At 36.8% G+C, this 13,840-nt stretch overlaps 1 protein-coding gene across 7 annotated transcripts in view; it reads right to left on the bottom strand.

Annotated features, from left to right (window-relative positions):
• The window catches only part of RIC1 (RIC1 homolog, RAB6A GEF complex partner 1), a 175,707-nt gene that overhangs the window by 86,732 nt on the left and 75,135 nt on the right, over positions 1–13,840 (bottom strand). The window contains exon 2 of one of the 7 annotated variants that reach the window (XM_032634231.1): positions 2,789–2,901. The exons of 5 other annotated variants lie outside the window; for them this stretch is intronic. In XM_032634231.1, the coding sequence (XP_032490122.1) occupies positions 2,789–2,799 (11 nt within the window). In that variant the 5' untranslated portion in view covers positions 2,800–2,901. Of the gene's footprint in view, positions 1–2,788; positions 2,902–3,024; positions 3,105–13,840 lie in introns of those variants that run through there. One more of the 7 variants, XM_032634230.1, reaches the window with a different exon arrangement.

Here is a 13,840-nt window from a genome sequence, read left to right as displayed (position 1 = left end):
GTCAAACAGTGCTAGAAGGCTTATGACAAACAAAAATAACTACTGAAGTAGTCTTCTTCCAGTGAGGAGGCAACCAGCTTGAATTCTCTGAGCTGTTATCTTCTTCTATTTACCTGCATATTTTTTAAACCATGTGTTTACACTGCTTTAACATCATTAATTTTAGACATTAGCTTTTTATTCTCATTTACCCATTTTTTCCCAACCTCCCAACATAATTATACCAAACTGTTTTCATTATGATGATTACATAAATATTTTTCACTTCTGAGTCAAGTAGTGTTCAGTAATCTTTCCTTAAATAACTTGGTAATGGTCCACATGGTTTCATTTGCTTGGTTTTCTTTTTTTTTTTTTTTTCAGTACACGGGCCTCTCACTGTTGTGGCCTCCCCCGTTGCAGAGCACAGGCTCCGGACGCGCAGGCTCAGCGGCCATGGCTCACAGGCCTAGCCACTCCGCGGCATGTGGGATCTTCCCGGACCAGGGCACGAACCCGTGTCCCCTGCATCGGCAGGCAGACTCTCAACCACTGCGCCACCAGGGAAGCCCTGCTTGCTTTTCTTTAAACTTATACCTAAGTCATCTCATACTCCTTAATAGGTCTGACAAAACAATTCTCAATACAATCTTCTATGTGGTCAAACCTGCTACATAGCTTATCATTTCCATTTCCCCCCCGCCCTTGGAGGCATCCCCCTTTATGCCCATTGCCCTACTAAGTCTAATGCACAGCTATCAACATGATATTTACTTTGTCATCATCCTTATGATTTCTTTGCTTCTTTCCTATGTTGAACCCTTTATTTTATAGATCCTGTATCTTCCTCGGTTCACATATTCTTGGTGCTTCCTGGAAAGGTGCATGAGAAGTAAACTTAGAACTCTCAATTCTGAAATGTCTCTATTTTATTATGACACTTGAATGAATGTTTGTCCCTTCAAAAAAGACTATGATAAAGTTGTCTGAAGACATTTCTTCTGCCACTGTTCTATATCCTGGGAGGGTCTGTCAAATGTTTCTTTTAATGCTTTTATTGAATTTTTAATTTCTGCTATCATACTTTTCATTCCAGGAACTTTCTCACACCCACCTCCCCTTTTTTCTTATAGCATCAATTTTTTTTTAATTAGGCAATACCTGTTTAAGGTGGTTAATTTTCATTTCCCCAAAGTGTTTTTGTTCCCTGTATTGCCTGTTTCCTCTGAGTTTCCTTTTTTCTGTTGTGTGTCTCTATTTTACGTTAGAAACTTTCCTAAGATGGATAACATCTTTCTTCATGTTCAAGAGGTTAATGAGAAAAAACTAATTATAAGCTCTATGTGTTCAAGTCGGGCTGTCAACTGGTGGACCTCACGGTAGGCATTTTTGTTTGAGGTCTTCCAATATGAGAGGCTGTTGGGTCATTCATCGGGAGTGATTTAATTTCCCTAGGAAGAATCCCTCAATCAAGTACAGAAGCCAGAAGTCTGGAGCCAAGCAGGGGAAGAAAGCTTGACATCCTACTGTTCAGTACAACAACTTTCACTTAATCCCCATCTTCAGTTTAGCATCTCATCCTTGCCCTACTCTGTGTCTGGAATCCCTCTGGTTTAATCAGACATCCTGTCTCCTGTGAGGTGAGAACATAGAAATCCTATTCCTTATTCAGATTTTTCAAACAATCCCCATTTATGGCCCCTGGCTCACTCCTATATTCTGTGGTACTAGTACCTGAGCCGTTCTAGGGTTTTGCAGATCAAACATTCTAGGGTTCTAGGGTTTTGCTTTTCATCAATATCATATATGTAACGTTAGGCACTCAGGTTTGATATTCTTCCTAAGTCATTTATTTTTTCTCATTCAATTTTTAGGTCATGGGTTAGAGATACCTCCAGCTCTCATTAAAGATGAAAACAGTATTTCAACTTTTTGTCCTGTTGGTGATTTTCAAGAAAAAGGTGGAAACCTCATTACCCATCTTGAAACTGGAAACTATTTTCCTTTATATAAATACTATCATTTATTAGAGCTAAAAGTATTATGATAAGAATTTTATAGCAAATTTAAGTAAATCCTGACTTCTCAATGACTTCCATTATAAAATTAGGAGATAAACTTCACAGTATAATTTCCATCCCTTCCTCCAAACATACTAAAATGCAGTAAACTGTTAAAAATTACACTAACAAAAAAATCTAACTTTCTGATCAAAAATATTATTACTTATAGTTCAACAGTAATTTGAGAGTATTACATCAGATTTTTGTAAGGGAGAGCCAAACTATGAACAGCACTGAATACCAGGAGGGAAAAAAGCAATAAATTGAGCAGTTACCAAGTATGAGTGTACAAAACGTTCTGCACACATTATGTCAACTGACTGATTACAATCCTATGAGTCAGGTGTTATTATCTGTATTTTTCCAGAAAAGAAACTGAAGCTTCAGTTTATTATTAAGAATTTTGTTTATGGTCACAGAGCTAGTAAGTGAAGGAGTTAAACTGAAAACTAGTAGAGTTAAAGAGACTAATAATAACCTTTGTGTACACAAAGAAATATTACAATGAATGCTAAAGAATGGATTGGTGATAGAGTGGGGAGGGAGTAGTGTGTAAATTAATTAGGAGACTGTTAAAAGAGTACACAAAGGCATCTACTAGCAGTGGCAGTAGAAATGTCTTTTCAGACAATTTTATCATAATCTTTTCTGAAGGGATATGAGAAACGCATATTAAGAATTATAGTTCCCGGTCATTAATACAGACTTCTCAGAGACAGACACATACAATGACATTGTATGCATACCTGGTTGTCATTCAAGCTATTGAAACATAATATATTCTTCATTCTGGGGTACATAGAGAACTGTGCTTTCCTCACCACTTAAAATTAGGTATGGCCACGTGACTTACTTTGGCCTATAAAACACAAGGGGAAGTGATTTGGGTCATTTCTGGGCAGAGACTTTAAAGAGCCAACACTTGGTACACAATGCTCTGCTTTTATCCTCTACCGCAGGGACTTAGCCTATGCTGACTTACACAGTACAGCTGTCCCTTGGTGTGTGCAGCGGACTGTTTCCAGGACCCACCATGCATACCAAAATCCGCTGATGCTCAAGTCCCACAGTCAGTCCTCTTTATCTGTGGTTCTGCGTTCACAGATTCTACCAACCGTGCATCATGCTGTACTATTTGCGTTTACTAAAAAGAAAAAACGTGCATAAGCAGAGCTGCACAGTTCAAACCCATGTTGTTCAAGGGTCAACTGTATACCACATCAAATAACTGAGTTGTTAGACTGTGGTCCAGTAAAACCCAACAAATTAATAGTTTGTGATTATTATTCATGAGTGATTTTATTAACTATGTAGTCTGAGGAGCAGGAAGAAAAAAGAATGAAGAAAAATGAACATAGCTTAAGAGACTGTGGGATACCACCATACATACCAACATAAATATAATGGGAGTCCCAAAGGCAAGGCAAGAGGAAGAGGTAGGAAGAATATTTGAAGAAATAATGGTTGAAAATGTCCCAAATCTAATAGAAACATGAATCTAACCATCCAAGAAGCTTAGCAAACTCCCAAGAAGGATAAATTCAAAAAGATCCATACAAGATACATCGTATTCAAACTACTGAAAGACAAAGAGAACCTTGAAAGCAACAAGAGAAGTGACGCATCATATACAAGGGATCCTCAATAACATTAGCAGCCAATTTCTCATCAGAAACCACGGAGGACAGGGGCAGTGGGACGACAATGCAAATGCTGGAAGACAAAAAAAAAGTTAACTAAGAATTCTTTAACTAGAAAAACTATCCTTCAAAAATAAAGGAGAAATTAAGAGATTTTCAGATAAACAAAATTTGAGGGATTTTGTCACAAGCAGATCTGAACTACAACAAACACTAAAGGGAGTCCTTCAGGCTGAAATGAGAGAACACTAAACAGTAATCCAGAGCCATATGAAAAAAATAAAGAACATCAGTAAAGGTAACTACATAGGTGAACATAAAGCCAGCAATATTGTATTTTTGATTTGGAAATCCACCTTTTTAACTATATGATTTTAAAGACTAATGAATGAAAAGATAATTCTAAATCTACATTATGGGCACAAAATGTATAATGATGTAATGTGTGACAGTAAGAACATAAAAGGGGAAGGATGAAGATGTAGAGGAATATAGTTTCGTTACTGAAACCAAGTTGTTATTAATTCAATCTAGGTTGTTGTAAGTGTAAGACGCTATGTAATCCCAAGATAACCACTAAAGAAACCTGAAATATACAGAGAAAAGGAAATGAAAAAGGAATCAAAATTAAACACAAAAGAAGACAGTAATGAAGGAACCGAGGAACAAAAAAGATACGACACACAGAGAACAAACAGCAAAATGGCAGAAGTTCTTCCTTATCAGCAATTATTTTAAATGTAAATGGATTAAACACTTCAATTAAAAGACACGTCAGAATAGATTAAAAAACCACATAATTCCATTTCTAAGTTTTCTATAAGAAACTCAGTTTAGATCAAAAGAAACAAATACGTTGAAAGTGAAAGGATGAAAAATGATACTCCATGCAAATTGTATAACTAAGAGCTTAGTGGTTACAGTAATATTTGACAAAATACTTTAAATCAAAAATTGTTAAGAGATAAAGGACATTATATATTGATGAAAGTGTCAAACCAGCAAGAAGATATAACAATTATAAACAGATAACACATGTAACAACAGAGCCCCAAAACACATGAAGCAAATACTGAAGCAACTGAAGGGAGAAAAAGTTCTAAAGTAATGACTAGACAATAGTTCTAAAGTAACAAATGGACAATACTGCACTTTCAATAATGCACAGAACAACTACACAGAAGACTAGTAAGGAAACAGAGAATCTGAACATTATAAACCACTCAGACCTAAGATGTATACCAAACTCTACCCAGTAACAACAGCAGAATACACATTCCTTCGCAAATGTACATGAAACATTCTCTAGGATAGAACATGTTAGGCCACCAAAATGCCTCAATAAATTTAAAAAGATTGAAATTATCTTCTCTGACCACAATGAAATGAAACTAGACAGCAATCACAGAAGGAAAACTAGAAAATTCACAAATATGTGGAAATTAAACAACACCTCTGAGACAGCCGATAGGTCAAAGAAAAGACCAAAAGGAAAATTAGAAAATACTCTGAGACTAATGAAAATGAAAACACAACACCATAGGAGGCAGTGAATGCAGTGATCAGAGGAAAATTTACCGCTAAAATGCTTGCACCAAAAAAGAAGAAAAATCTCAAATCCATAACCTAACTTTACACCTTAAAAGGATCTAGAAAAAGAGCAAACTTAACTCAAAACTAGCAGAAGGAAGGATATAATGAAGACTGGAGCGGATATAACAAAAAATAGAGAATGGGAAAACAATAGAGAAAATCAAGCAAAGCAAAGGTAGTTCTTTGAAAACAACAACAAAATTGAAAAACCTAAGGAAAAAAGAAAGGAAGACTCAACTCACTAAAATCAGAAATGAAAGAGGGGACATTACTACTGACCTTAGAGAAATAAATGGATTATAAGAGAATCCATATATTTAGTGAACTTGAATTTCCTTCTTTCCTGAACACACACAAGTTGTCTTAAATATCCAGTGGAAGCAGATTATGTTTAATAATTCAAAAGGCAACCTAGACAACAACAACTGCAACTTACTAAGAACGTATTAACTCATTGTTCTCATTTACAGATGCACAAAAACATAGAAAGTAACTGAACAAGCAGCTTTTCCTAAGTTATTGCCTATAAAATGTACAGCCCAGACTGAAACCCATGTGGCTCTAATTTCAAGTGCCATTCTCTTCTCCACATCTCTAAACTGCTATATATTTATCAGAGGTAGTAATATTAAGTCCAATATCATAAGAAAGTAGGGAAAATGAAATTAAGCCAGTTTAAGAGTTTTGTTTTACGGATGTATTTTTCATGAATTGAAAGCAGTTTCCAGGCTTCCCTGGTGGTGCCAGTGGTTAAGAATCCACCTGCCAACAGAGGGGGCACAGGTTCAAGCCCTGGTCCAGGAAGATCCCGTATGCCGCAGAGCAACTAAGCCTGTGCGCCACAACTACTGAGCCTGCGCTCTAGAGCCCGAGAGCCACGACTACTGAGCCCGCATGCCACAACTACTGAAGCCCACGCGCCTAGAGCCTATGCTCCACAACGAGAAGACACCACAATGAGAAGCCCGTGCACTGCAACAAAGAGTAGCCCCCGCTCACCATTAACTAGAGAAAGCCACGCAAAGCAATGAAGACCCAACACAGCCAAAAATAAAAATAAATTTATTTTTAAAATAAAGTTTCCTAGCTTTCCATTCTAATGAATGCAATGCATTCATGTCAATGAACAGCCCCCAAAGGGCAATGAAAAATGAAATGAGGGGTAGGTCAACTACTAGTCAAACTTCCCATAGCCTTGAGGAGGGAGTAGTTTCCCACTAAATTGATAAAAATAAAAAGCAAACTACAGTACTCAAAAACGTATCATAAAAATTACAAAGAAGTCTTAAAAGAGAAAAAATTGGGCTTCCCTGGTGGCGCAGTGGTTGAGAGTCCGCCTGCCGATGCAGGGGACATGGGTTCGCGCCCCAGTCTGGGAAGATCCCACATGCCGCGGAGCGGCTAGGCCCGTGAGCCATGGCCGCTGAGCCTGCACGTCCGGAGCCTGTGCTCCGCAACGGGAGAGGCCACAACAGTGAGAGGCCCGCGTACCGCAAAAAAAAAAAAAAAAAAAAGAAAAAACTGCCTTTAATATATATGTCAAGTATGCTTTGGAGGGCTAAACAAGATGATACAGAAAACTGTCACTATGCAGTTAAATTCAACAGGCATTGATTTCAACAAAGTCTAGTGTGCAGGACATCTCAAATACTTTTAAGTGCCAGCTAAAGAAAACAGTAACATAGCAGATAACCTGATGGATCTGGTGGTGCTGGGGGTGGGGCGGGCAGCGCACGACACAGGGACATCAGATAGGAATTTCAGAAGTATAGCTAACTATACAGTGTTTTTCCTAGCAACATAACTTACCCTAAGGCCTATCTTTCCTTCCAAGTATAGCTCAAATCTCCTTATCTACAAACCTTTCCCTGACAACTCAAGTATTTTCCCCTGAAATGCTACTAACACCTTTAGGGATGTTCATTCACTTGGCATTTGCCATTGCATATTGCCATCAATTTTAAATATGTCTCTCAAAAAAAAAAAATATGTCTCTCTTCGTTAGCATCTTATACCTTTTCAGCAACAGAATAGCTAGTGCCTTACAAATGATAGTAAAGCATACAATAAGTGTTTGATGATGATGAAAAAAATCTCATTCCAGATTTTCACGTTTTTTTTTCCAGTTTCTTGAGGTGTAATTGACATAGAACACTGTATGAGTTTAAGGTGCACAACAAAATGATTTGCAATATGTATACGCTGTAAAATGATTACCACAATAAGATTAGTTAACAGCCAACACCTCACAGTTACAATTTTTTTCCCCTTATGATAAGAACTTTCAAGATCTACTCTCTTACAACTCAGGTTATCAGATTTTAAAATGATTCTGGAATGTATTAGGCTTGATCCAGGAAGTTCTGGCAATCCTAGGTGAATTCTGGACCAAAAGGCTTTGGTTCTCCAACCATAGTTCTGGAAAGGCTCAGGATGGTTTCTTTCATCAAACTCCATACCTCCTGTTTCATCATTTTCAGTTAACCTAATTGTTACCAGAATATCAATAATGAAAGTATTTGGGCATGAAATAAAATGATTATATCTTGAATGTGCTAAAACATACTCAGTGAAAAAAGACTGAAAATTGTTCAAGCTGACTGACGGACACATAGGTGGTCATCAGTCACGTTATTATTATACTAACAGCAAACTGGTGCCAAATTAGCCCTCCAGAAACAATTTTTTAAAAAACTGGGCAAAATATATAAAACAACCATATTCAGACACTGCATAACAGGCAGAACAGGACTATAATCCTGAGTGAAGGGAGACAAACAAGGTTTTCTGATAGAAGTCACTTTCTAGACTACCATGTATGGTGGGAAGACACAAGCATAATATGGCAGTCTTGTTAAGCTGAGGAGAAAAAGATTAAAGTTCAGGGAAGCAGAAGCAGCTATTTGTGGAACAGAGTACAAGAGAGGTGAGAGATACAGAGAAAGAGCTCTAGAAACCTAGAGCTTAAGGGATTGCCCTTAAGTCTTGCTGAATACTAAGCTATGCATATATATGGTGAAACCCCACAAGGTCAGCCAAAGAATAACTACCAGAGTTTTAAGCTGTACCCTTCATATAGGGCTGAGAGACATTCCAGTTCTGACCACATAAAAGAGACCTCATTAAAGACCCAGGACATTAGCAGAGAGCTCAGAAGGGCTAAGCTAATCTACAGTAAAGGTTGAACCTACCCTAAAAATACATAAACAAGCTTCAAAAGGATCAAGAAGCTCTCCAACTTAACTGCCATCCAAAACAAACCTCAACATTCTTTAAAGCAAAAGAATGAAAATCAGACATTTGATACCTAATACAATGCCCATGATCCAACCTAAAATCACTAGACATGTGATATGCCCCAGCAACTCAACTCTTAGGTATTTATTTACTCAAAAGATATAAAGCTAACTGGAGAGTGAAATGAGACTGGAATCTGAAAAAGCAGACAAGGTTCACAATTTCCCTCTTTACTTTTTGTATGTCTCTCATTATCTGTGTGCTTTTTAATACAATTTTTAAAGGTTACACTCTATTTACAGTTGTTACAAAATATTGGATACATCCCGTGTTGTACAATACATCCTTGCAGCCTATCTTACACTCAATAGTTTGTATCTACTACTCTCTCACCCCTGTATTGCCTCTCCCCTCAATGGTAACCACTAGCTTGTTCTCTGTATCTGAGTCTACTTCTCTTTTGTTATATTCACTCGTTTGTTTTATTTTTTAGATTCCACATAGAAGTGATATACAGTATTTGTCTTTCTCTGTCTGGCTTATTTCACTTAGCATAATGCCCTCCAAGTCCATCCGTGGTGCTGCAAATGGCAAAATTTCATTCCTTTTTTATGGCTGAGTAGTATTCCATTGTACATATATACACACCACTTCTTCTTTATCCATTCATCTGTTGATAGACACTTAGGTTGCTTCCATATCTTGACAATTGCAAATAATGCTGCTAGAAATACTGGGGTGCATGTATCTGTTCAAATTAGTGTTTTTAGGGGTTTTTTTGACATATACCCAGGAGTAGAATTGCTAAGTCATATATGGTAGTTCTATTTTTAGTCTTTTGACTAAAAATATGGTTTTCCACAGTGACTCCACTGATTTACAGTCACACCAACAGTGCACGAGACTTCCCTTTTCTCCACATCCTTGACAAGACTTGTTATTCATGTTCTTTTTTATGATGGCCATTCTGACAGGCGTGAGGTGATATCTCACTGTGGTTCTGATTTGCATTTCCCTGATAATTAGCAATATTGAGCCTCTTTACATGTGTCCATTGACCATCTGCATTTCCTCTTCAGAAAAATGTCTATTCAGATCTTCTGCCCGTTTTTTAATTGGGTTGTTTTTTTGATGTTGAGTTATATGAGCTGTTAATGTATGTTGAATATTAATCCCTTATTGGTCATATTGTTTGCAAATATTTTCTCCCATTCAGTAGGTTGTCTTTTTGTTTTGTCAATGGTTTCCCTTGCTGCGCAGAAAGCTTTTATTTTTTTTAACATCCTTATTGGAGTATAACTGCTTTACAATGGTGTGTTAGTTTCTGCTTTATAACAAAGTGAATCAGATATACATATACATATATCCCCATATCTCCTTCCTCTTGCATCTCCCTCCCACCCTCCCTATCCCACCCATCTAGGTGGTCACAAAGTACTGAGCTGATCTCCCTGTGCTATGTGGCTGCTTCCCACTAGCTAGCTATTTTATATTTGGTAGTATATATATGTCCATGCCACTCTCTCACTTCATCCCAGCTTACCCTTCTCCCTCCCCATGTCCTCAAGTCCATTCTTTACCTCTACGTCTTTACTCCTGCACCTTGCTGTGCAGAAGCTTTTAGGTTTAATTAGGTCCCATTTGTTTATTTTTGCTTTTGTTTCCTTTGCTTTAGGAAACGGATCCAAAAAAATACTGCTGTGATTTATGTCAGAGTGTTCTGCCTACGTTTTGCTCTAGGAGTTTTATAGTATACAGTCTTACATTTAGGTCTTTGATCCATTTTGAGTTTATTTTTATATATGGTGTTGGAGAATGTTCTAATTTCATTCTTTAACATGCAGCTATCCAGCTTACCCAGCACCACTTACTGAAGAGAATGTCTTTTCTCCATTGTATATTCTTGCCTCCTTTGTCAGATTAATTGAGTATAAGTGTGTGGATTTATTTCTGGGCTCTCTATCCTGTTCCATTGATCTATGTGTCTGTTTTTGTGCCAGTACCATACCGTTTTGATTACTGTAGCTTTGTAGTATAGTCTGAAGACAGGGAATGTGATTCTTCCAGCTTTGTTCTTCCTTCTCTAGATTGTTTTAGCTATTTGGAGTCTTCTGCATTTCCATACAAATTTTAAAATTATTTGTTCTACTTTTGTGGAAAATGCCATTGGTATTCTGATAGGGATTGAACTGAATCCGTAGATTGCCTTCGGTAGTATGGTCATTTTAACAATATTGATTATTCCAATCCAAGAACATGGTATATCTTTCCATCTGAGTCATCTTCCATTTCTTTCATCAGTATCTTACAGTTTTCTGACTACAGGTCTTTTGCCTCCTCAGGTAGGTTTATTTCTAGGTATCTTGTTCATTTTGATGTGACGGTGAATCAGACTGTTTCCTTAATTTCTCTGATAGTTCACTGTTAGTGTATAGAAATGCAACAGATTTCTGTATATTACTTTTCTGTCCTGCAACCTTACCGAACTCACTGATGAGCTCTGGTAGTCTTCTGGTGGCATCTTTAGGATTTTCTATGTACAGTATCATATCACCTGCCAACAGTGACAGCTTTACTTCTTTTCCAATTTGGATTCCTTTTATTTCTTTTTCTTCTCTGATTGACGTGGCTAGGACTTCCAATACTATGTTGAATAAAAGTGGCAATTGTGGGCACCCTTGTCTTGTTCCTGGTCTTAGAGGAAATGCTTTCAGCTTTTTCACCAGTGAGGATGATATTAGCTGTTGGTTTGTAATATAGGTCCCAAATCAATAAAATCAGGAATGAAAAAGGAGAAGTTACAACCAACACCACAAAGGATAATAAGAGACTACTACAAACAACTATATGCCAATAAAATGGACAACCTAGAAAAAATGGCCAAATTCTTAGAAAGGTGTAATCACTCAAGACTGAATCAAGAAGAAATAGAAAATATGAACAGACCAATCACCAGTACTGAAACTGAATCGGTAATTTAAAAACTCCCAAAAAATGAAATTCCAGGACCAGGTGGCTTCACAGGTGAATTCTACCAAACATTTAGAGAAGAGTTAACACCTATCCTTCTGAAACTATTTCAAAAAATTGCAGAGGAAGGAACACTTCCAAACTCACTCTATGAGGCCATCATCGCCCTGATACCAAAACTAGACAAAGATATCACACGAAAGGAAAATTACAGGCCAATATCACTGATGAACACAGATGCAAAACTCCTCAACAAAATACTAGCAAACCAAATCCAACAATATATTAAAAGGATCATACAACATGATCAAGTGGGATTTATTCCACAGATGCAAGAATTTTTCAATATCCACAAATCAATCAATGTGATACATCACATTAACAAACTGAAGAATAAAAACCACAGATCATGTCAATAGATGCAGAAAAAGCTTCTGATAAAATTCAACATCCATTTATAATAAAAACTCTCCAGAAAGCAGGCACAGCAGGAACATACCTCAACATAGTACTTGTCTGTTTTTATAAGAATAAATTCATGGACTACCAGTATACATTTTTTTAAGTGCCATGGGATTATACATGAGGGATCGGCTATTTCTTGGGTACAAGGGAAGATAGGAGAGTTGAGGTCAAAAGCTTTATAACCATTTGACCTGAGCTTGAAAACCAAGTGAGATAGCTTTCTTACATAAAAAAGATAGTGGTGAAGGCATATTAAGTAAAGCAAATAGCAAATGAACAGAATTAAAATACAAAGGAAGTGTGGGTTCAGTGTGCTAGAGATAGGGGAAAAGTAGGTTCTAAATGCCAAGCCAGATCTCTTGGACTTTATTTTGTGGGGACTGGAGAGCAACAGAAGTTTATGAGATAAGGAATTAATACCCTGAATATATAGAGAACTCCTAAAACTCAACAGCAAAAAACCAAAACAACCTGATTCAAAAAGGGGCAGAGGACTCAAAACAGACATTTCTCCAATGATACACAATTGGCCAATAAGCACATTAGAAGAGTACCTAACATCACTAATCATTAGGGAAATGCAAATCAAAACTAAAGTGAGATACCACCTCACACCTACAAGTTACTATAAAAATACATATATAACAGTTAAGTGTTGGCAAAAATGTAGAGAAATTAGAGTCCTTGTGCACGAAGTACAGAAAATGGTACAGCCCCTGAGGATAATAGTATGGCAGTTCCTCAAAAAATTAAAAAGAGAATTACCATAAGATACAGCAATTCTACTTTGGGGTATATACCCAAAGGAACTGAAATCAGGGTCTCAAAGAGACATTTGAATACCCATGTTCATTGCAGCATTATTCACAATAGAATGTGGTATATACATACAGTGGAATATTATTCAACCTTTAAAAGGAAGGAAAGTCTAACATATGCTACAAAATGAATGAAACTTGAGGACATTAGGCTAAGTGAAATAAGTCAGTCACAAAAGATAAATATCGTATGGTTTCACTTATATGAAGTACAGTTAAACCTTGAACAACCTGTGGGTCAGGGATGCAGACCTCCATGCACTTGAAAATCTGTGCATAACTTTACAGTTGGCCCTCCATATATGTGGCTCTGAATCCTTGGATTCAACCAACCAAGAATCCTGCAGTACATATTTACTGAAAAAAATCCATGTATAAGTGGACCTGCACAGTTCAAACCTGTGTTGTTAAAGGGCCAACTATATATACTTTAAAACAGTTATGATGATAAATGTTACATTGTGTATTTTACCACAATAAAAAAATTACAAATAAAAAACTTTACTGATATGATCTTTCTGAAATAATATTCCAGGAAGTACTGATGTATAATGCTAGCTTTTTTGTATCTTTAGATCCAGGTGTTAATTATTTAGAACAAAGTTAATCCAGACTTTAAAAAAAAGTTTCTGAGACAAGAATCACATCATCAAGTCTCTGCTTTGAAGAATAAATCTGGTTATCAGTGCAAAGAATGGATTTCAGTATGGAGGAGAAAGAGACTAGAGGACAAGAATGAGTTAGTAAACAAGCTTTTCAATAGGCAACGAGAGGCCATGAACACCCTTAATATGACAAGTGAGAGTAAAATACATACTAGCAAATTTTAGAGGCACTAGAGAGTTGTAATCAATCAATACAGTCTGATTACCAAACAAAGAAGAGAAATGAAGAAATAAAGATTCCAAGGTTTTCAACATCACACACTGTATAAAAGATCATGGTAATGGCAATAAATTTTAGAAAAGCAATAACACGTTTGGCTTGGTAGAGAGGAAATGAGTTAGGTTTACACATGATGAGTTTGAGGCTGCCTAGAGACATCTAAATAGATTTGTTTCAGAAAGGTGGGCCA

Source organism: Phocoena sinus, chromosome 6 (genome assembly GCF_008692025.1).
Source record: "Phocoena sinus isolate mPhoSin1 chromosome 6, mPhoSin1.pri, whole genome shotgun sequence".
NCBI classification, from domain to species: Eukaryota; Metazoa; Chordata; class Mammalia; order Artiodactyla; family Phocoenidae; genus Phocoena; species Phocoena sinus.
The sequence above is the reverse complement of the archived record's forward strand: the minus strand, read 5'-3'. Positions and strand labels throughout refer to the sequence as shown.